The sequence below is a fragment of the Clarias gariepinus genome, chromosome 2 (genome assembly GCF_024256425.1).
Source record: "Clarias gariepinus isolate MV-2021 ecotype Netherlands chromosome 2, CGAR_prim_01v2, whole genome shotgun sequence".
NCBI lineage: Eukaryota > Metazoa > Chordata > Actinopteri > Siluriformes > Clariidae > Clarias > Clarias gariepinus.
In genome coordinates, this window is record NC_071101.1 from 8,648,851 (window position 1) to 8,673,937 (window position 25,087).

The 25,087-nt window shown below is 38.3% G+C and overlaps 1 protein-coding gene across 1 annotated transcript; it reads left to right on the plus strand.

Moving 5' to 3' along the window:
• Positions 1–3,068: 3,068 nt before the first annotated feature.
• On the plus strand, positions 3,069–25,087 carry zc3h12ab (zinc finger CCCH-type containing 12Ab). Its single transcript, XM_053491065.1, has 6 exons — positions 3,069–3,385; positions 10,245–10,774; positions 15,809–15,948; positions 21,404–21,638; positions 21,763–21,863; positions 22,215–25,087. The coding sequence occupies exons 2-6, from the start codon at positions 10,278–10,280 to the stop codon at positions 23,084–23,086; spliced, it is 1,845 nt and encodes a 614-aa protein (XP_053347040.1). The 5' UTR covers positions 3,069–3,385; positions 10,245–10,277; the 3' UTR covers positions 23,087–25,087.

Sequence of the window (25,087 nt, forward strand, 5' to 3'; positions counted from 1 at the left end):
TTACAACTTTTAAAGACTTGAAAATGGAAGAAAAACAAAAGCAAGAACAAGTCTTAGTCATTTTACACAGTGTGTTCAAGACAAAGCGGGACAAAACTCCCTTTATTTCTCTATATAATCGCCGGCTACATTATGCACTTATCCCAGTGTTTCACAAGTGCTTGGATACCAACGTTCTTGTAACTTGTAAGTGGTGTTGGTCCATGATTGTGTGTACAGTTCCCACAGACATACGCATCTTTTCCAGACGTTGGTGACATGTTATCCATCAAATGTTCCACTCGCTTAGTGTTCACAGTAATGACTGCAGTAGGCTCTGAGCCACCTCGGCCAGGATCGTCATTCATAGACGTACAGCCTTCTTTAAAACGTTCGTGCCATTCTAATGTTTTACTGCGGCTAAGAGTCTCATCACCATACTGTGCTTGAACTCTTCTCTAAATGTTAATCGCTTTCACGCCCAAATATCCCATTTGGCTTAAAATACACCCATATACCATGTTTAAACAATATTTTTCTTGCTAGTGAAAGTGATACCCATAATGAACATGGCAGTCATTTTGACAGTGACGTATTTGTATCTCAACCGACTTCCACTAAAATAACATCTGGATTACATATTAGGTGCAGGACAATGTATGGAAAAAGAGCTTAATACTTATATTTTCGTAAATTAGTCTAGATTGTGGAGTGTAAAATAATGAGATGGTATGTTGAAAAAATACCAGATCTATAAAAGGAGAGTTATTAAACCAAAATAATGTCAAAATCTTTAACTGGTAAGTTATTAAGTTCAAATAATGTGATATTGAGACAATATAACAAGTCAAAATATTACAATATTGTTAAATAGTGAGTTATTAGATATATAATGGGATCCTTAATCCTTAAGGCCACCAGCATGGATTGGTGCCAAATAATGATATATTAATATAAGCAAATAACTAATTAAAAGACAGATGTACTAAATAATGGTTATTACACTAAATATTGACATAGTATATTCATATAATGTGTTATTACATTAAAATAACTAGAATACAAGTTAAAATATTGACATCATATCTTAAACTTGTGAATTATTATGTCAAAAAGATATTAAAGTCTAGTTAATTCGAATCTAGTTAATATTGAAAATAATTAGAAAGTCAGGCAAGTAACAAGGTTTTAAGGAAAAAAGGTGACCATGTTAAAAAACTGAGATACTGATTTACGAATTCACTTACTCACTCATCATCTATACCGCTTAATCCTGTGTACAGTGTCATGGGGGGAGTGGAGCCTATCCCAGGAGACTTAGATGGGGTGCCAATTCATCACAGGGCACACACACATACTGTATACACACTCCCAGACTATGGCTAATTTAAGAATGACAGTTAGCCTAATCTGCATGTGACTGTGACTGTGGGAGGAAACCGGAGTACCCAGAGGAAATAACAAGGTCCAGATTGTGATGGCTAGCAGACCAGATCAGAGCAACTCCAAAACTGCAGCACTTGTGGGATGTTCCTGGTCTGCAGTGCAGGACATACCAAAAGCTCACATGGGGAGGGATTGCTGGCCTGTCTGATCCAATGGAAACGCTAGTAATGTGGATCGGATTGAGGAAAAGGTTAATGCTGGTTGTGATAGAAAGGTGTGAGAACACACAGTGCATCAGTGTTATGGTGGCAAAATGGGGGGAACTACTCAATATTAGGCGGGTGTTTATAATAATAATAATAATAATAATAATAATAATTTAATGGCTGATATAAAAATATTTTAAAATAATTATTTTATTCTAAAGTAATAGTTAAAATAATGTAAAAATGAACAGTTATTAGGGATGATATATAACAATGTAACCTTAGAGTCAAAGAGCAACACAATAACTTTACAAGGTGTTAGAAAATCTTTGAAGATTGCTGATTGAATGACGTATAAGATAAGCACAACCTGGATGACTGGAGATCTTGCGCGAGATACAGGATGAACTCGGAATAACGATAGCACGTGCACACGGCGAGGAGCTTCAGCGCTACACATGACGTTGCCTCGTGCGCAAGGGGGCAGCGTCGCGTCTTACCAAAGTACACGTATTATACACGCAATAATAAAAATAACAAGACAGACAGACAGACAGATAGATAGATAGATAGATAGATACTTTATTAATCCAGATAGGGAAATTCCAGATATCAAGCAGCCATAGAGACAGAACTGAACAGAAGTTACTATAGCAATGCTAAATAGTAAATAAATAACAATTATGACACTTTGAATTATATATTGTTTATGAATCATGTACTAAATATTGTATATGAATTATGTATTGTATTTTAACCTTATTCCCACACAAAAAAAATCCATAAATTCCATATTTCTATATTGTACAGCTGTTTTTTTTGGTTATTTTTCTATATTTTTCATATATATTTTTTTATATTTAATATTTTGTACTCTACAGTTATTTTATTCCTTCTTAGTTAATTCCCCTTCTATTGTTCTTTTTTATATTTAATATTTCCTATTAAGTCTTTTATTTTTGAGTGTGAAATTTTAATAATAATAATAATAATAATAATAATAATAATAATAAACAAGATATGTAAATAAAGCACATCATTTTAGGAGTTCAATGAATAAAATAACAGAGAGAAATAACTTGGATGAGATAAATTGAATGAGATAGTGCCTGCATGATCAATTTTTCTGTCAACCAGACATTTTCAGAAACATTAATATTATTACTATTATTATTATTATTATTATAGTATTGTTTTTAATTTGCGGTATTTCTGCTGGATCTGAATGAGATCAGACTTCTACATCACTCCATGCACAACTTCCTTCCTTCCTTCCAGTCCTGCTGTTGATCCTGAGATCTTTGGAGAGGAGCAGCTCAACCCCCCCCCCGGCTCTCTCCACGCACGCCCCCCCCCTCTCTATATGTGTGTGTGTGTGTGTGTATATGTGTGTGCGCGCGCGCGCCCCCCACTGTAAACCCGATCCGATTCCGCACGCTCACTCAGACCAGCCTGCTGCAGCTCGCGCACGCGTGTGTCTACAGGCGTGTTCAGTCAGTCCACGTCACACTGGTGTCTCTCCTGAATGCGGAAACGGCAGCATTAAATAAAGAGTGGAAGGAGGAGACTGGAGCAGGGCCGCGCTCTCCTAGAGGGAAAACTTCCTCCTGTGTGTGTGTGTGTGTGTGTGTGAGTGTTACGCAGTGACCCGAGATGTGACTGGATACACACTTTATGCGCACGTTGGTCAGTGAGTGAGTGAGAGAGACAGAGAGAGACAGGAGGAGGATTCCGGGTCACTAAGAAGACTTTCTAAGACTTTCTCTAGGTGAAAAAGTTTCCTCAATAAGGATTGACTCAGATCCCCTGAACAGGTAAATCCAGTTTATGTTTACAGTAGATACTTTACATTATACATACACCCTGTTAGGAATGAACAGACGTGTGTTTTTCCAACGTGAAGCCGGTGTGTGGTGTACCTTTTAGGGTAAAGGTTCACAAGTTACACCAGTTACAGTATATATCCAGGGTCTGGGTTCGATTCCCGCCTGGGGGTCTGTGTGCATGTTCTTCCCATGCTTGGTGAGCACTCCGGTTTCCTCCCACAGGTTAATTGGCGTTTCTAAATTGTCCGTGCCCTGTGATGGATTGGCACCCTGTGAGCCGACAGTGCTTACCCCTTACGCCACGATACTCAATATCATTTTCTTTAAGGAGATATGTTTATGTAAGATTAGTAGAAGGAGTCTCCAGTGTCAGTGTCTTTGTAACATGCAAACTTGCACCCTCGACCCGGGACAGTAGGAGCTGCTGTGATAGAATACTAACCAACACTCAGACTCCTACAGTATGGTGGTATAATTACTGATAGTTAACACAGTAAGACCTCAGGATATATATAACCGTTATAGACGTGGCTAAACTTGATAAGAGCAGTATATAATTTGACCATATAACTGGTGTAGCTTTTGAACCTCTACCCTAAAAGGTGAACCACATACCCCCTTCACGTTGGAAAAACACATTAACCGGTGTTACACTCATTCATTCACCCTGTCTCGTTGTGCTAAGTGTCCTAGGAGAGTCTCCGAACCTCCTTTCACCCTGTATACAGAATAACGCGATATAGACGGTGAGTGAGTGAGTGAGCAGCTCTTATAATAGTGCAGCAGGAAATCACAGGTTTATGTAAATCAAATGAAACCAAAATAAACAAAAATAACCTAATCACGGGTTTATAATAACGTGCCTGTTCTAGTACTTTATCAGCTCATTAAATGCCGTAAAGTATAAACTCTGATTCATGAACTTGCAATAGAAGTCCAGATTAAATAGTTCTACCAAACATCCATCTTTAGAAATGTTTCTGTTAACTAGGTTTTAGAGTAAAGCTTAGAGGACACATCTTTAAGCTCCAAAAAAAAAAGAAGCATGAAAAACTAGAGCTTAAAAGTGGTAAGAATGATTAAGGATCATGTGACAAGATCATGTGACATGATGAGTTTGCAGTACAGGTATGTGGGATTCCTGGACAACATGCCCAGATGTTCCTTAGTTCCTTGGTTGTGGGCGTCTTTAAGATGGTGAGATTCATAGCGAGAGATACCCTTAGTCATGACTTCTTACACTGAACAGTTAAATAGTGGCGGTACCAGTGCATAATGAAAGCATGTGACAAGACCGTATGACATGTCTGGTTCTGATGGTGTAATGTAGGTCTGGACCTTTCAGCCCTACCATGACACCGGATAATACCTTATAAAATATTGATTGATTGAGGAAATAACTGTTTATAGGCACTATAATGAACCAGGGCAGGAACTAGATGTACAAGATGTTAAACGAATCAGGAAATTTAATACCAGGCAAATGTCTGTGGTATAAGAGAAGTAAAACACTTTAAGTTATGCTAAATAAAATCTGTAACTTTTATACTTTAAGTGTTTTTCATGGTAAACCTATTTGGAACTGTTAGTAATTGCTCTCATGCTCTAGTCTTTCACCTGACATTTAAATCATATAGAAATGTAGTTATAGGAGGCGCAAGTCAAATCAGGACAGTATGCACAATATACTGTACTTATCATGCTAAAGTTAATGTGTTGAGCTGTTAAGATCAGGGTTGTTCAAGTTAAAGCCGGACTTTTGGTTGTGCAGAATAACAGAACGCAGTTATGAGAGTACAGTGCTTAAATACCTTCAAGAAGTTTTTCTCAGTACGACATAGGCATGATCAGACTGCCTGCTTCACGTCTGAAACGCTGACCTCCCAGGAACTCCTTTACTGGCCCAAACATGTGTAAATGGCTTGGACTGAGGTCAGACATGGCAATAACTTCCAGCCGGATTCGTGTAATGTGCAAGTTAGGGTTGCGTACCGAAAACCGGTGCCTATATGGCACCCGTACTTATTTAACGGGTTTGTAGTATAACCGAATCAGAATGCAGATTTTGGTGCCTGAACAACCGATTGAAAGATTTGCCCTCTGGATTTTCTCTCTGAAATGGATATAAGAAGCATTTCCCTCACCGTGTGTGAGATTTAATTTCCCGGCTGTGAGAATGCATGTAAAAGCTCTAATAATAAACACCGAACTAATGTTAGTAGTAAGACGAGTGTCAATGCTGTTTTTACGGTAAAACGTAAAACGTTTGCGCCGTTCAAATGTTGAGTTTCATCACCGTTCTGTGCTTAAAGTCTTCTGAAAATGTCAATAGCTTTTACACCACTTTAATCACAAGTCCCGGTATATAAAACACAATTTTTTACACAAGCAAGTTTGAGCTAACAATAAATATCCATAATCAGTGTATCATTTATTTTTGCCTGTCCAAACCTATCATATAAAGGTTTTAATAATTACACTCCAATTAATTCATCAGGCAAACAAAGCAGTGAAATTGACATACTTCTTTAATCTAAATAAAACTAGACGGTAAACGAAAAAAAACTATTAGTTATGGATTGTTTAATATGATACAATCATAAAAATGTTTCTTCTTCTTTGTCTTTCGTCTGTTCCCTTTCAGGGGTCGCCACAGCGAATCATCCGCCTCCATCTAACCCTATCCTCTGCTTCCTCTTCTCTCACACCAACTAACTTCATGTCCTCTCTCACTGCATCCATAAATCTCCTCTTTGGTCTTCCTCTAGACCTCCTGCCTGGCAGTTCCAACCTCAGCATCCTTCTACCGATATATTTACCATCTCTCCTCTGAACATGTCCAAACCACCTCAATCTGGCCTCTCTGACTTTATCTCCAAAACATCTAACGTGGGTTGTCCCTCTGATGAACTCATTCTTGATCCTATCCATCCTTGTCACTCCCAAGGAGAACCTTAACATCTTCAGCTCTGCTACCTCCGACTCTGCCTCCTGTCTTTTCTTTAGCGCCACTGTCTCTAAGCCGTAGAGCATCGCTGGTCTCACCACTGTCTTATACACCCTTCCTTTCACTCTCGCTGATACTCTTTTGTCACATAACACACCTGACACTTTTCTCCACCCATTCCAACCTGCCTGTACCCGCCTCTTCACCTCCTTTCCACACTCTCCGTTGCTCTGGACCGTTGACTGTAAGTACTCAAAGTCCTGCAACTTTTTTCCCTCTGCTCCCTGTAGCCTTACTGTTCCCCCTAGGTTCCTCACATTCACACACATGTATTCGGTCTTACCACGGATAACCTTCATTCATTCCTCTGCTTTCCAGAGCATACCTCCATCTCTCTAGACTTTCCCCATAGAGACCTGATATTTCAGATCTTTCTATCAAAATTTTTTTGACGTCAAAACAGCTCATTGACGTCTAAAAAAGTTTGTAGTGAATCAGAATTAAGTTTTGGCGATACTGTGATTATGCTTTCGTACTGAAAATGAAAAGGGAAGTTCCCTTATAAATAAGTTTACTTGATCTTTAGCCTGACTTAGTTTGAAACTTTCACTTCATAATAAATTAGCTTTGTCACTTTCATTTCTGTTCATTATTTCTCAGTCACATTTATGGAGAGCGGAACTAATGATGAATCTGGATTTTCTCCCCCAAATACAGAGAGTATTGTGTTGTTCCTACAGCTGTTAATGTATATAAATTAAAGGTTTTGTCTGTACATTGGTCAGAACTCTGTCAGTGACACCTTTATGTTTCATACACTGGAGAAACCGAAACCAGTCTCGGACAATTTCTGTCTGTACGTCTATATATCTGTATATTGGCTGTTTAGCCACAGAATCACGAAAACTGTCTGGACAGAATTTGAAGAAACTTTGCCAGTCTTCCGGTATTTGCCTGATTACCCCACAGCGGCCATCACTTTTTGCGACGAATGGAGTACTTTTGCCCTTGAAGTGGGCGTTTCTATACGTGTCACTCAACAGAGCCAATCAACACGATAGTTTACTGTAAATACACAGAGTATGTGGAAGACCTTAAGACCCTTATAAAGTGCCCGAATCCTCTACAAACACAAACAAACACCCAACGACACAGCATGGGTTAATCAAAAAAAAGGTATGTTACTTCTGAAAACTGAACCTTTAAAGATGTGTGGACAGATCAAACCAGTTTGTCACACATGTTCCATAACCATGGTGCTTATTAATGCAGTAATGTGAAGCGCCACAATGAGATAGAACACGGGTTATTAGTGCAAACATGTCCACAGCAGTCCGAGGTCAGGGCATGTAAAATATCCAAACTGACGGTGTCAGCCTGACGATAAAAAAAGTACAATGTAGCGTGAACAAGGTGTAAGATACTTAGCCTTACGCCATTTTATTTCTTTGTATTAATAAGTTAGACACAGGATTGTGCCGTGCAGAAAGACAGACAGACAGACAGACAGACAGACATGTATGTGGACTTCAACCTGAAATAATATCACTGATTACATTAAGGCTGATCAGATTATTTTTAGTTTTAAACTTTTAACTATTTTTAAAAACTCTGTAAACGCCAAGGACGAGTGCTTACGCTAGTATACATTTAATTTTGTGATTTGGAGCTGAACTACTGTCACATAGAAAAATTAAATTAAATAAGACTTCAGCAGTGCTGTAATATAAGGAATGTCTTTTTGATATAACTACATCCACAGTAACAATAAGTAATTAGTCACTTTTCAGTTTTAAAATTACTGATGATATCATCCACCTTTAGCCTCCTGAGACCCAGCAATTCATTTTTGTCCTCTGTGGGGGACATGATACTGTGGTCTTTAGGACACAAACACATTGCATTTGAAATAATGTACTGTAAAGGGTACATATTAGGCTTTCTATTACAATTTTATAAGGGCATGTTAATTTTAAGCCTTTCAAAATACATATTTTACCCCATGTCCTTTGTAGGGGACAGTGGGACTTGCTTTATCCCATTTTCAACCCTTGCCCTCAAATGCACTAAGCTTCATATTTATTGGGCAGGAAAGACAATGCCATTACAGAAAGACCATTACTGCCAATGCGATAACCAGGGACAGATTTTTTAAACTTCGCCAGTCCATCAAATGACCTTGCCATCCTGGATAACCAAAAAAAAAAAAAAAAGAAGATGCTCTTTGGAAGGACAGGTCTCTTTTAAAAAGGCTGCCTTAATTGATCAAGGTCCCTTAAACATATCCAAAGATGAGCAAATGATTCCTTTTACAGGTCAGTGTCCTGTGCGCCAATGTGAGCCTGGAAAACCAAATCGCACAGGTCGCAGGGCCTTTGTGTTTGCCAGTCCCAGTGGTTTGGTGCTAAATTTTGAAGTCTACAGGAGTCAAAACACATTTCAAGACAAGCTGGTGGGGATTGGAAGAAATGCTGTGGTTTGCATGGCAGGGTCACTACCAGGAGGATCCCACCTATATTCACACCAGTATCGCTTAAACGAGTCTTCATCATTTTTAGATCTGTAAGTCTTAAATGTCCGGTGACAACGAACAGGAGAGAGGCGCATCAGAAATGATAGTCAGGAAACACTCAGAGATCGCTATAACAAAATGGCTGGACAACAAGAAAGGTCCTTTGGCATCTTCCATCCATGGAATAGAGCCTCAGTATATTTGCCCAAGATGGTTAACAAAAGACAAGCGCCATGTTACTGCATCTATACCTGTTGTTGTAACAGAGTTTAGTAAGAAAATGGGTGGAGTGGACCACATGATCAGCCTCTATCGAATGTCAAGCTGCACAAGGAAATGGACTGTCCACACCATCCTATGTTGCTTTGATCTGGCTGCCACAAACAGTTGGGTCCAGTACAGATCAGACCACCGGGCCTCTGGGAAACTGTCAAAAGACCAGACTTTTTGTATACATATGTATAGGGCCCAAGCACTATGACATCAGCACTATGTAATCATAGTGTGTGAAGAGCCCTATGGTTTTCCTAGGAATGATTTTATTTCACCATTTTGGGGTATCAACATGCTCAACATGCTCAAAAATTGGCAGACATTGAAATCTTCTGCCATAAAAGTCTGGGCTGCAGGCGTGGCTCGGGACCCTCACACAAGATTTTTTTTTTTTTGCATAGCTCAAACACACTTGCATGTTTTTTGAAACAAATTTCACATTGCATGTCATGGGCTCAACACAACAGGAAGTCAGTTATTTTGTCTGCAACAACACACCCGAATGAATTCAATACACTCTTCCAAGGAAATTATGCAGTCGACACCGAACCAGGATTATGTGATCTAAAGACACTGAGGATACAAATGTTTGATATCTCAAACTGGTCAGCTGTGCTAATGTGCTTAAACATACACCAAAATGTGGTTAAGACCCTTCTGTGGAACATCCTATTGAGTGACATCACGTTCACTGACATCACATTGAGTGACATCATAGCTCTGCCCCGGTGGTGATGGCACAGGGTGCTAGGGCCTGCTCATTGTTGCTTTCAACTATATTACTTATTAAATTATATTATAATTATGTAACTGTATTATATATTACTAAATAGAACTAAAATTTATTGTACTTCTCTCGACAAAGCAAGACATACAAAAACTAAGAAATACATTTTGACAGTTTTGAAAAAAAATAATGTTTCTGACATCTCACAGAATTATGTTATATTGAAAAAAATTAAATAAGAAAAGTTTTTTCTTTCGGGTCTCAGGAGGTTAGAACATAATGCCCTTAATGAAACCTGTTTTTATTGCCTGAGGAAATGTACAACCTTTGGAATTCCCCAAAATGCAAATTTTCTCTTGTTACATGTTTGTTGTTCTTCTTCTTGCAGAGGTGTGTCGTCTGGAGAAGACCTGTTTTGAGTATGAGTATAGGTGCCAGTCTCATCCCTGCTGCCTTTCCTCTTGATTTGGATTCTAACCTTTGGACTGACTTTTGTAGCACCGTGTGTGCTTCCTCCTTCATTCACCCAGACTTACTTACATGGGCATCTTCACGCTGTCCAGCCAAACTGTATCATAGAATGGAGCAAAACCAACCCGAGGAGCATGCTGACCCGAGCTGTGAGTTTCAGCCTCAACTGGATCTGTTTAGAAAGTTGGGCTTCTCCGATGCACAGATTCATGCTGTGATACTCAAGCTGGGCCTCCACACTGACACCGACCGGATTCTGGGGGAGCTGATACAAGTGAGAGCGACGGAGACGGGGGATTCTCTTGGGCCCACAGTGCTAGCTTCGCCTGATGAAAGCCAGAGGAACAGTCCCAGAGTTTTATCTCTACCCGCTGATCAAGAGTACACAACCCAGGACGAAGATGCCCTCAGGCCGATAGTGATAGATGGCAGCAATGTAGCGATGAGGTGAGTCAACAACACGGGGCAAAATATATTGCTTAGGCAAATTAATATGGGCATTGTCAAATAATGTTCGGCTATTACCGAAAAATCTAAATTTGACTAGCAATACAAGAACACACCTATAAATAATGACCAGCGTTAAAAGATCAACAAGTATAAATAATGATAGCATTACAAGAACACATGTATAAATAATAATTAGCATTACAATATCAAGAGTTATAAATACTGACTTGCATTTAATAACTATAAAACATGACTAGCTTTACTTTGCTACAGTACAAACTGTAGGTAATGACTAGCATTACAAGAATACAACTATAAATAATGACTAGCATTACAAGAACAACAAAAATAATGACACTAATAACTTTAAATAATGACATTACATAAAGTTAAAATGTCAACTATAAGTAATGACTAGCGTCTTAAGATTAAGAACTAAAAATATTGACTATATCATTTACTATACGCCATGACTACCATTACGTTCTCAAAGGTAAATAATGATTAGCATTACAATATTAGCTAATATTGGCAACACTATGGAACAAGGCCCTATGATATCAACAACTGGAATTACGATTCTATCACTGACTACACACAGAGAAGTGTTACAGGTATAAATTACAAAAAATTTATAAAATTTGTTAGCATAACATTGTTGAGGAGCTTAATTCCAACTAACGTTACAGTAAAACAAATATTATATTATCGACTATAAACAACAATTACCATTAGAATATCAGTAGTGATTATGATAACTACTAAAAGTTAGGACTAACATTACAGTATTTAGTATTATCAATAGTGCCTAGTGATGCAACATCATTGACTAGAAACATCGACTAGCATCACACTGCTAAGAATTGTAAACAAAAGTAAATAATGATACAATATCAGTAACTGTAAAGAATGGCTAGTGCTTCAAATATTATAGTAATGATTATAAATATTTACTAGCAATACAATGTAGGAATATTTAATGACTAGCAATTCAGTAGCAATTAGCGATTTAGCATTTCTAACTGTTAGCAGCATTCAGCTAAACAATAACAATGACACAATTTATAAAGCTTGTAAAAATACTATAGTCTTCATTAAATGTTTTATTTAACATAACAGATGTGATAAAAATGTAATCACAGGAAAACATTTTGTATTGTCACTTTTTATTTTTCTCCATCGTTTGACCTGATTCAAGAGATTTAAATTGCATATTAATATTAATTTATTAATGATGTATGGACCCATTAAGGTTGTGACAAGCATTTGGGCTCTCAGTATCAGTTACAAGAACTTACAGGAAGATTTGCTATAGCTCAACACTGTTGTGGTGTATTTTTAGCATTTTGAGAGCAGAATTTCTCATTTAACAAAAAATGTAGCACACACTGGAGCTTTAGGGGTTAGATGATTAGTTTTTTTTTAGGCTTTAGCATATATTTACACTGTAAACCAATTCTGAATAATGCTGACCTTTGTGTCTTAAAATGACAGTTGTTGTTGTTGTTGTTGTTGTTACTTGATTACCTACTGGCATGCGTGTTATTTTGTTAGTAGTTTTGAAAAATGTTCTGAAATGTAGAAAATAAATCCAAATTTATACTGGTACTGTATGCTTTAATCATAATGTTTATATAATGTAGCAGTATAGCCGTGGAAATGGCCAGGGGTAGCTCAGTGGTTAAGGCATTGGACTACGGTTCAGAAGATCCCAGGTTCAAACCCCACAACCACCAAGTTGCCACTGTTGGGCCCTTGAGCAAGACCCTTAACCCTCAACTGCTCAGATGTATAATAAGATAAAAATGTTAATCGCTGTGGATAAGAGCGTCTGCCAAATGCCTAAATGTAGAAATAAAATGTTGGCACATTTTCATAAACTACCAAGTGTCACATTTTATATACATTTTCTTTTACTCATCACTAGGTAAAACTCTGAGAACCTGATTGTCTCATTATTTTATACATAGTAAACCAATGATAGATGAAACCGCATTCTTGAAATCAATCATAACACAGAAGGTGGGATTTATCAGAAAAGAGGAAAATTCATTACCATAAAATACAGAACCACTTTGCGCATGCCAAAAAAATTATATTCTGATAAAATGCTTTGTACATGTAACGCAAAATCAACATCCATGTAATCAAAAGTTTCTTTTCAAAATCAGAATCTTTAATCAGAATTTGAACCGAATTAAAAAATTATTTTTTTATGTGAATTAACCTTTTGTTAAGTTTAAAATGCATAATTGTGCAGCTAGGGTCTGAACAGTAAAATACTAACGTTGCACTTAATTTGATTACCACTCTGACTGATCATTTGTCTAAGATACAGTATAAAATAGGAGTCTAACATGATGCTAAGGTATTGCCGTATGACCGGTAAGACTTATCGTCTTAATCTCTGGCTCTGTTTAATTTAACTGTACAGCTAAAAAAAAAAATAGAACTCGATCCAGTAAAGTCACACATTGAGCATTTTATTTTCCACATTATGCTCTGACAGTTTCTCGTGCAAGCAGCTTAATGTTAGTTAAAACACAAAACACAGATCGGGCTTTTTTACCTTGATCTTTTGAGCTGTCGGATAATGTAATAAAGCAAATATTTTTGTAAAGATGTACAAAATGTTTTAAGGGTACGATGACCGCGCACTTATGTGCTCCTCCATAAAAAAACAAAAATTCAGGTTTATTGTAGAAAAATCTGTCATCTACAGTATGATGTGCAAAAAAGAAAATAAATTATGCATGTACTACTTAACTAAGGAATGAATATTGCCATAATTTGAATGCTTTTTTAATGTGTTATTTAATGTAAAGAACAATGATGTTAGTCACTATTCAATGAAAGAACTTTTATCTATATACAGTAATCTCTTTGACTTGGTTATATGCAAATTTTCGTTTGTTGAGCTCAGAGCTATGTGAACAATCTGCTGCATGAATGACCGAAGCACACTGATGCATAAGAAGACCTGTGTACTGTATACAAAGACGCATTCCTGGCTCGTGTCATTCGATACGGTTTAAGGGAAGGTTCCATTTGAAATCGTGTTTGTGACTGAAATAATACGACTGTTCGCAGGATTACCGTGGCATGAAAGTTACTCTTTACAGGAATTGCGTAAGAGAGCAAAACAACAATTTGGTTTCAGTCCTGCGTTTAAGCTTTGCTTAGTTTTGTTCTGACCCCTATGTGGATCGGTAACTGAGCAGCTCTCAACATGGCAACATTAAACACTGTTTGTTTTGTGCTGACATGCACCATGATGTGTGTTTTAGATGATTTGTCCTCATTACACCAGAACGTCATCTCTGTGATATAAATCAGACTTTTAGATATTTTTAAATGGTTTAAATCTAATAAAAGACTTCATGCTGGGAAAAAGGAAACATTACAAAAACATTACAAATACAATATCCATAAATTTTTTTTTTTTTTATATATATACAAACAGAAAGTATTTTTCATGGCAGGAACAAACAGTTCCCAGAAGCCCAGGGGCAAATATAATACTGAGAAGTGAGGACATATTGTATCTCAATCTTGTGTTATGCAAAATTGCCTGCACCCTTTTTCTAAAGAGACACGCGGTCCAAATGGGGTGAGGAAAGGCACGGTGCCAGATTTGGCCTGACCGCATAGTAGAGCCTTCGCTATGACACCGAGATCCTTTTCGACAAAACAAAAGCATCCATTCACACACTGACTTTAAATTATAAGTCACAAAGTTAGCTTTATAATGTACAGGAGTCGATATAAGCGGCACGTTTAAGTCAAAATGGGCCCTTGAGCAAGGCCATTAATCCTGTTCTGTTTCAGGGACGCTGCAGAACAGTACTGTGATGAGACTCTTAGTCTCAGTAAAACATTTGAACTGTGCATGCGTCCGTGAATGACGGGAGTTATTGCCTTATCCCCAATACAGTCCTGACCTTGCCGTTTGGGCCGTTAGGGTCCCAACATACTGTAAGGAGTTCCTGGGAGGCCAGCGTTTTAGACATGATCATGGATGACTGAGAAACCTTTCTACCTTGACGGTATCCAGGCACTAGTGAAACACTGGGATAGGTGCAGTAGTGTAGCAGCAGATTATATAGAAAAATAAAGTGTTCTGTTATTCTGTCCTGGTTTGACTTGAACATCCTTACAGTAGACGTCCCTAGAGTAATAAATTTTTAGATTTTATCCCTTACTTGTGCTGCACAGTTAATCACATAAAAATGAAAATCGCAGTATGAACCGGTGCAATTATTTAATTTTTAAATACTTTTCTCATGTTAAATAAATATTGGCAAAAATCCTCCTAAAAAGATTTCAGCATTTGTGCCATAAATGGCTGCTAGTCGAGGTTAATACTTTTAAATGCTAATAGTTATATTTAAAAATTAAATTTCGCAGTTCAACCTGCAATTACAATATTTGTCAAAATAATCAAAATATGTTTTTTTTTTATCAAATCATGCAGCTGTATTCCCTACTTATTTGCTTTAATATTTAACATTATAGGGTGAGTTATTTAGTTTTTGTTGTTCCTTTGAGGTACATCATGCAATGTCTTCCAAATAATAATTTGCAACACTGAACAACATTTTTGCATTTGTGTGTGCTGTTTATTTGTTTTTTTTTCACCAAATTTTAAAAGTTTTTATTTACGTCTATGAGAAGTTATGCCGCTTTAAATATATATTTCTTCTTGACCACAGTAACCCGTAGTAAAACTCGAGTATAAGAACGCTCTGACTCTCTAACGCTCTTTCATTATCCTGTTCCGGCTGAATTTTGGACAGCCTGCCGTTACACCGAGCTGAAGCAGAGTATCATTATTTCATTACGACATAATGTGACCTGTGAGTGGTTATGTTTGGTATTCTGAAACACTTCTGAAATGTCGAGGTTTTAAATCAATTATTATGTTCTACATTGTTATTTACAGGAATTCATTTCAGCATTTCAGGATATCAAGTGTCTAAAGATGAAATTTAGGATTAAAAGAAATTCTTGTTGTTGTTTTTTTCTGCTCAGTCACGGAAACAAGGAAGTTTTCTCCTGCCTGGGAATCCAGCTAGCTGTGAAGTACTTCCTGGATCGAGGGCACACAGATGTAACAGTGTTTGTGCCTTCCTGGAGGCGGGAGCAGCCTAGGCCAGACGTGCCGATCACAGGTGAGACAGAAAGGAGAAGGAACACGTTTAACTTCCTGTTCATGGTTCTGAAAACCACAGTCAGTTCAGTGAGGTTTAAACATTTGCATTGATATTTACTCCTCATTTGGTTAAAGCTTTTAAACAAAGCAACTTAAAAGTAAAAAAACATAAAGACTCCATCTGTGGTTTGTGTGTTGTAGGATTTAGAATTAGGCTTTAGGAAGAAATAGGAATTAACATCAGTCATAGACATACCAGTTATGCACAGGACAGCCACATCTAAGCAATGGGAAATACACTCAAAGAGTTGAAAAGGTTTTTTCTTTAGTAATAGGGATAATATATCACAGATAAGACGATGCAGAAGTAGTACAAAAACCCTATGCAGTCGAGACTTATTGCAGTGTCATTTTTTATATTATGAAATATCTATGGTGACATGAAATGTGTCACAAAGCCACAATCAGCTTTATAAATCTGCATCAAGTGCAGCACGCTTATGAAAATCAACTGATCCAGTGAGACGTCACAATTTATGTCAAAGTCTCTGCTATCGCGAAATGTTTCGAAAGGAAGAGTTTGTTCCTCATAGTTAAATGGGAGATGCTGGAACTAAAACTCTTCAAGCAAAACTGGTCATTTTTAAAGTCATAATGCCACCTGTCAATAATGATTTGTGAAAATTTTTAAGTGAAATTTGCTGAGTGATGTTGGCAAATGCCATAAAGATAAGTTTAACATTAGTTTATCATGATATTTATTCCATACTAGCTGGAGATATCCAAGTACTAACAAAGTTTTATTAAATTCTGTATAGCCAGTTTTGCGTGACGCTTGTGACATAATATGGCTGGACAGACATACAGACATACAGACAACCATACAGACAGAAATTTTTCTGAAACTGGTTTCTGGTCCTCCAGTGTATGAAACGTAAAGAAATCATTGAAAGAGCGAGTTCTGACCAATGTACAGACAAAACCTTTTTTTTATTCCTATGGATAATACCATATTCACCCACCTATTGTGCGACAATACTCATGAATTACATTTTTTACTCTTGTATTTACTGTACTAGTTACTGAATTATGTAAATCCAACATATATACTCCTTTTGATAAATCGCGATCGGGAATTCAACTCCTTAATCTTCATTCATGCATCAGCAAGTAATGAGATAGCTATTTGAGTTTCTTTTGTGACACATTTGCATAAGCTGGAACACACTCTTTGTGTTTGAACAGGTTTCTAGGAAACATTTAAGCAGAACTAAAGTTGCACAGTCTTGCCTACGGTCATGTAATTTGCATGTTAGACAGGCATTTAGATACACACCAGACCTTGGCTCTTATACTTCTGTCCTATACTTGTATGTTTAGATGATAGGAAAGAAAGAGAAACAACTGCTTATCTGGAATGTCAGCAACAAAGCAATTTGCATAGATTCCTTGTGCTTAGTTGACAGGAAACAGATTAATTTACTATGGTAGTGCAAATCCTCTTTTAAGGCGCAGAATGAGTTCATACATAAGTGTTTTTGGAGAGTAGCTTAAACTAGAACCTTTGACATATTATAAAACAACCATTCATGTCAATAAATGGTTTAATCTGTTTTAATGCTTAAGAAATCAGCACAAGAACACTTCTAATGTTTTTATTTTCCAGGAAGAAAGTATGCGTTGACGTACAGTACGAGTCTGAATAAATATGCAAATGATAACAATAAACTCTCCCATGTGCTTGAACAATCCAACCTCGCCCTTTCATTACACTACCAGTATGGAATGCTATAGCACGATCCTAAAATTTGTATTATTGTACGAAAAAGCTTGCCAAAAAATTAAGCCGTTAGAGGGTCAAAACCGAAATGGCTCACCCGGTTGGAAAGATTGAAGTGTGTGCCTTTTTCTTGACAGCCCATTCAGCTCATGAACGCCCCCCCCCGCCCCGCCCCCCGTTAAGGAGCATTACAGTTTCCCTATATTGACACTTGGAGCTGCAAACCTGTCCCAACATGACGATGCCCCAGTGGAACCAACCACAAAGCCAGCTAAATGGAGACATGGTTGTTTAACATTGGACGGGACTGGAAGAACTCAGTTGTCCTGCACAAAGCCTTGACTGTACTCAATCCCACTGAACAGCTTTGGAATAAACAGAAATTCGCAAATGACAAATTCATTTGTTTGTGGTTTGATAAGCAATCAAATCACACACAACCCTCCTGCCCCACCTTGCTGTTGAGCCCTGCAACTGGTTCTAGTGCAACTATTTGTCATCAGAAGTCACAGAGTTTCAGTAGATGAAGGGAGTTCACCGTTTACAATTAGGGTGTCAAAGTGCATCTGTTCTTGGAAGAACCCTGAGAGAAGACACCTAAACAAACATCATAAAAAAACAAAGAGCTAAAAGCAAGTACTGGATACGTATTGATTTGTCTATTAAAAGTAATTACAAATGAAGTGAAAAAACCATGACTATGCCTAAAAGAATTCTTCTACAGTGGAACCTCGGGTTGCGAGTAACGCGGTTTCCGCAAGATCAGCAAAGATTTTTAATAAATTCTGACTTGGAAAACAAACAAGTCTTGGTTCACGAGTACCGAGTATCATGTATCACGCATGCGCTTCTTGTTTTGATGCCGAGCGTCACGTAATTACAACCGAGTTAAAGGTTTTTCTGGCTCTTGTGCTGCAAAATTGTGGGTATTGTTTTCCCTGCTGGGTCTTAGTGCGGATCTCTTACTGGTATGATCAACATCTGTGTACGCATGCACAAACGGAAACACTTATTTGTCGTCATTTATTTTTACTTTTATTTAAAGATAAAGTGCAGTTTAATTTGTTTTATTTTTACTTTATATTTTGTGTTTATTAGTTTTATGTATTAATTTGTTTGGGCTGTGGAACAAATAATTTGAGTTTCCATTATTTTTTATGTGAAAATTTGATTTAGTTTACAAGTGTTTTCAAATATGAGTCTTCAAGGTTACATTCTACTAAGAACAGGTGCCAGGATTATGTAGGAGTATTGGCAAAGGTCGCATTTCTTAGATAGGCAGCATAGCGGTGTAGTGGTTAGCACTGTCACCTTGCACTTTCAGGTTCTAGGTCCGGGTTAGATTCCTGCCTAATGGAGTTTTCATGTTCTCCCTATTGGGTTGGTTGGTGTTGCTTGGGTTTGCTTCGAGTACTCCGGTTTCCTCCCACAGTTTAAAGACATGCAGATTAGGCTAAATGGCGTTACCTAATTCCCCATTGTGTGTAAATCCATGGGTAAATAGAATAAATACAAGGGTCACCATTGGCCTCCACGGCTCCTAGTTGGAATACAGCGGTTCCTAGATGGTTGGATTTAATTGATGGTTGAAAGCTGAGCAAGCAGGAGGGATCCACAGTTCAGATGTTTTTGATATGAACATCACAATCACTAATAATGGAAAATAATAAATTAATTATTGATGAAATCCCGTTTGGGATTTGCCATAAGTTGCGAAAGTCAGTAAGTATAGAAGAAGTGGCTAAATTTTGGCCTAATTTTGCCCAAATTTCTAACGTTATATTTGGTGGAAACCCAACACTGCACTACAGTATCTTATTGACATCCAGAGTCAATGCTTGTCAAAAGGCAAGGCAGGCAATTGCTTAGGACCCCAGGCCAGTAGGGGGCAAACCTATTTATCATTGATTAGATAATGAGATAAATGCTGAATAAAAAGTCCCTGCTAATTTTTGGCTAGAGCCCCAACAGACTCTAGAATCGCCTGTGTGGACACCATCTTGACATTGAAGCATGGTGGTGATGACATTGAAGTCTGGGTATGGATGGAGCCAGTTACATGGCACTACCTGGGACAGAGCTTCACCTTCCACCATGGTAATAACTTTTCCCATACTTCCAAAGCTACATCAGACTGCACTTACCAAGAATTTATTAGACTGACCTAGTCAAAACCCAGACATCGTTCTGATTCATAAGCTATTATCATTTTTCTAAGGAAGATGTGGATAGTTATACAACCATCAGTCGTGACAGCAGGCCAAATTTTTTTCTTCTTGTTTAATTAGTCTTGGTGTCACAATAAAATATGAGACATGTTGCATAAATCAAGTGATAAAAAGTCCATTTTAGGTCCAGGTTGTTACACTTCAAAATGTTCAAGATGTCCAAAAAAAGTTCACGTTCAAAAGGATGAAAACTTATGCAAGGCTCTGTATTCATGACTCACAGAGCATTTGTCTTAAAAATCTATGGCTTTGAATTTATTTTTAGAATCCCTTCAGAAACCATCTTGTCAAGTCTTCAGAGGGCACTAGATACAAGAACGAAAACCCGAGCAATCTCTCAAGTGGTTCATGACTTCGTAGCCGAAACAAAGCAAACCAAACAGAAAGGAAGCTGCAGTCAGGAAATAACCCGAGATTTGCCGGATTAGCCCAGAGCCGAGAGACCGTAATAGACGTTGGGTATTTTAGTCGCTATGGTTTTGTTTGAATACCCCAGATGCAGAACTGAAAAGTTTTATTTTTATAGTGAACTTCCACGCAAAAAGAAAGAGAACAAAGTACGAGAGCGAGAGTGTGCATTTCTGTGTGTGTGTGTGTGTATGTGTGTGTGAGACAGAGAACAAAAGACAGAGAGTTTTTACAATGTGCTTGTGATTGTAGATTAACGTACCATGTGTTCTTCAGGTGCACAGACGGTTGCTAAGAAAAACAGCTGTGCACACCGCCAGTAAAGGGGTGCGTTATTGTTCCCTTTTTTACCGAAGTGAACAAACCTTATCTAAAAACGGTTGAAATTAGTCACAGCCCAAACACTTCTTAAAGCCTGAAGACAAACTGCTCATTAAAGTCTTATTTATTGTTTAACAGTAGTGTGGTGTGTGCTGACTTGCCAAAAAATTAAGGTTAATTACTGGGATTTTTTTTGTGTTTAGGGAAGTATATTTTGATTACTGTATATCTGTAGGCATCATGACCATGCTTTCCAATAGGTCTGATACTTGTCCTTGTTATTATTATTTCTTTTTTACAGGAAGAGATTTCTTATACTGTAAAATTTTATTAGAATAATAATGAACGATGGTATTTTGTCTGTTTATATTATTATATTCCATTTTAGCAGTGAGTGTATGGGTCCACAGCTAACCAAAGTAGAAAATCTAACATGTTACACCATGGCCATGGCCATGCCCTTTTTGGGACTTCAAACCTGTGTGGACAGATTTACTAGGATTTATGGGTACACAGGCAACAACTTATTTAGTAAGACTCAGAGGCAGACATCCTTAATCAGGACTTGCCTCTTTTAATGGGAAAAGCCATTGAGGCTAAACCTCCTTTACCGCGACAATCCAACCGAGCTAAATTTGAGGCTTGCACCTCACCCTTTCTATCTTTCAAGTAATAAAGCATTTCACTCAGCTATAAAATGCTAATGAAAACATAATCATTGTTCTCATTCACCACAGATCAACAAATTCTCCGTGAGCTGGAACGTAAAAAGATTCTGGTCTTTACTCCATCAAGGCGCGTGGCAGGAAAGCGTGTGGTGTGCTACGATGACCGCTTCATCGTAAAGCTGGCATACGATGTGGATGGCATCATCGTGTCCAATGATACCTACCGAGACCTTCAGGGGGAAAAGCCTGAATGGAAACGCTTCATAGAGGAGAGGCTGCTCATGTATTCCTTCGTCAATGACAAGTAGGCCATGCTTCAAAGTCTGCTTAATACACACACATACATCACCAACACAGTAATAAATCTTTGATATTAGGCCGCAGTATTTAAGTAGTAAAAAAGTTTGTCATGTTGTCGGCTTTTTAAGGTTTATGCTCCCAGATGATCCACTTGGGAGACATGGGCCTACTTTGGAAAATTTTCTCCGCAAGAATCCCCGAGCTGCAAAAAAACTCCCCTGCCCTTACGGTGAGTATCAAACGAATCTCCTCCAGCTCCTTAAAACAATAAGCCTTATATGCAAATTCCATGATTCTCCTGAGCTACATGTGCGCCAACCGGTTCACATAGCTTCATAATCGCTAGTGACGTGTAGTGACCTGTAATTTCATCACTCCGATGACAGATTTGCTTAAAGCACAAAGCAAAGTTATGCCTAATCCTGTGTTCTACTGTATTGTAAATGTACTGTATGTTTATACTGTATATCTGTTGCTCCTGTCAGCTGGTAAATGGGGTACTTTTCCTGATAACACAAACAAAGCTGTCACTTTGAATGCCAAGGATTACTTAGTGTTTTTTTTTCACTTTCCATTGAAGGTAAGAAGTGCACCTATGGGATCAAGTGTAAGTTCAGCCACCCAGAACGTAGCAAGCAATCCCACCGTTCCTTGGCAGATGAGTTGCGTGAAAAAGCAAAAGCTCCCTCCTTTTCCCAAAAACCATCCTCGTCGAGCCCAAACCCGTCCCGAGCAGCCCCTCTGGAGGAGGTGATGGAGCAAAAGCTCACTCTCAATCAAAGTGGACCGACGAAGAAGACCCTCACCAGTGAGAACACCCTGGTGGTGAAGAACACACCACAGTCTACTTTAAGAAAGTCCCTTTCTAAGAGAGACTGCTTCAACCAACATGCCCCAACAAATCCAGACTGCATCTCTGCTTCCTTTCAGGAGTACCTGGACTCTGGCCTGGGTTCATACGAATGCCAAGGTGAGCACCAGTGTGAAGGGGAGCAAAGGACTCCATCTAGCGGAAGGTTCCGACATTATCCAACCAATCCAGGTTACCATCCCCACCACGCCAGTATGGCTGCGTCCCAAAACCCAAGCAACGTGCCATACTCTTTTCCTCAGTATCACTCCTATGGAGGGGCACCTTACCCGCCAGGGAACTTTCCTCAGTATAGTGTACCCCATGAGTACCACCACAGAACTATGCCCCCTCCTCTTCATAATAACTACTGGTCTGAGCCATACGGACACTTCAGGTCTGTGCCTCCAGGACCTGTGCAGGGTGACAGCACTCCCTGGAACCATACAATGCCCGAAAGGGAACAGGTGAGGAAGAAACTGCGAGCTGTTTTTAATGCCCGTCTTGTGGACAGAGCAATGGAGATGTATCCAAACCTAATGGACCCTCAGAAACTAGCCATGGAGATCATCAACCTACAGTCATATGAAGGGGTTTTGTGACGTTTTCTGCCTTGTGGGCGGCTTGTTAATGGTTTGTGTGCATGTATTGTACATTTGTACTGACACAGTTGTTACAGTATGTTTATGTACAGTGTGAAAACCTTTAAAGGTTTAAGGTTTAAAGTGATGGAGCAGATCGAAACAACATTAAATAAAGCAGAAACTTATATTGGACATGTACGTATGTTCAACAACTGGAGCTATAACCTATTTTAAAGGTCACATATCATACTCCTGTGTTGAACATGTTTGTATAAGTCTTAAAGGTCTCCAAAGTGTATCTGTTATGTCCAAGCTGAAACACAACTCATGTATTATGGTATGCTTGATTTTCATTCTGTTTTATGCATTTTCCAAACACCTTGTTCAGTGTCTGTAGAAACTGCCCCTATCTGTAGAAATTAACTGTAAAAAAATATTAGCCCCCTAATAAGACTCACCCAACAGAACTCTGTGAGGTATAACATGGAAGTGAGTATTTCCTCATGCAGGAAATTTATGCAGGAGAGGCTAAACATGATGTCATAGCTTCAAGAACTAGGGCGAGTAGAAGGCAGTGCTGGAAGTCTTATAGAATTTAATGTTTTGGACTGGGAAGTCAGCATTAAAAGGCAGGGAAGTTGAGGGAGAGTAAGATCTATCTTCAACTTACAGAACTGCTAACCATGACTGTATGGATGTGCCGGATTAAAAGCAGACAAAGAGTTCGAGACAAAGTGCAAGATAAGACAAGATCAGGGAGGGAAGCATTTAATGTTTTTTAAGGAAGGCTGGGACCTGAGACCTGCAGTTGGCAGTAATGTAACCTACTGGATTCCAACCTTTGTTAAACAACAACGAACAAGAAAAAAAAAGAGAATTTATCAAATCCTTATATGAGGGGGCGTGGTGCAGTGGTGGCTCAGGTGGCTAAGGCTCTAGGTGGTTGATCTGAGGATCCAGGTTTGAGCCCAGCTGTTGATGGGTTGCCAAACCCCATACTACCCAGGCATTGCATGCAGTGCTGGTCCCAGTTCCTGTTAGGAAATGGGAGGGTCGCATCTGGTGTAAGACCTGTGCCAAGGTGTGTGCAGATTGTACGGTCCCCTGTGACAACCCCTTGCCAGGGGCAGCTGAAAGACTAGCAGAGAAGATTTTTTTTTTTTTATCTCACATGCTTTTTGTTTGTATATACAAACTAGAAGGCTTTTGAAAGACTTATTGACATGGGTTCATTTGGTTTTTGTGTTTCTCAATGCAGCCACCCATGATTTTTTCTGCGTTTATTTCTAGATGTTGTTTTTTCAGCACCATGGCGTTTAATAATCTTGTAATTGGTGTCATTTTGAATATCAACTCTATGTTTCTTTATTTATGTGTTGTGTTATACATTTTCTTTCTATTTTAGGAATCTTTTAGGCACCTTAATAATACACACTGGTTAGAATTTTTGTGCAGTCTGAATGTGATGTTTTGTAAATGCATATAGCTTTTAATGTGTAACCAGTAAATATCTTTTAAGTGCCTAATGTGGTCTTGTTGGCACCGTGTGCCTGAAACACCAGTGAAAAATCTGAAAACTACCTAAAACAGGTAAATGAGTGTACACCCTGTGGGTTCTGGGTATTTTCCCATTTTACATAAAATAGTCATATAGTCACTGTCTGATATAACTCACATAACTTTTCTGAGCCGCTGCACTCTCAATGTTTATGCAAAGCAAGACTGACATGATTACGAGGACAAAGGAAAGAAAAGCCGCATCGAAGCGCCGCACCCATGTTTAAATGCTTTTGGCAATACCGAAACATTAAAAACTATTTTGAAAGTGCTTTTTTTTTTTTTTTTGTATGATTGTTATTTTACTATAACGCCTCCCTTTTTAAAGTGCTACAGTTTGTAAGTGTTTAACACAAGACTGTATGACCTGCTGGCTTTAAACTGTCATGCAATAAAGACAATATCATATAAAACTCATAGTTTTATTTCATTTCATTCCGTTGTTGTAATATCCAGTACTGT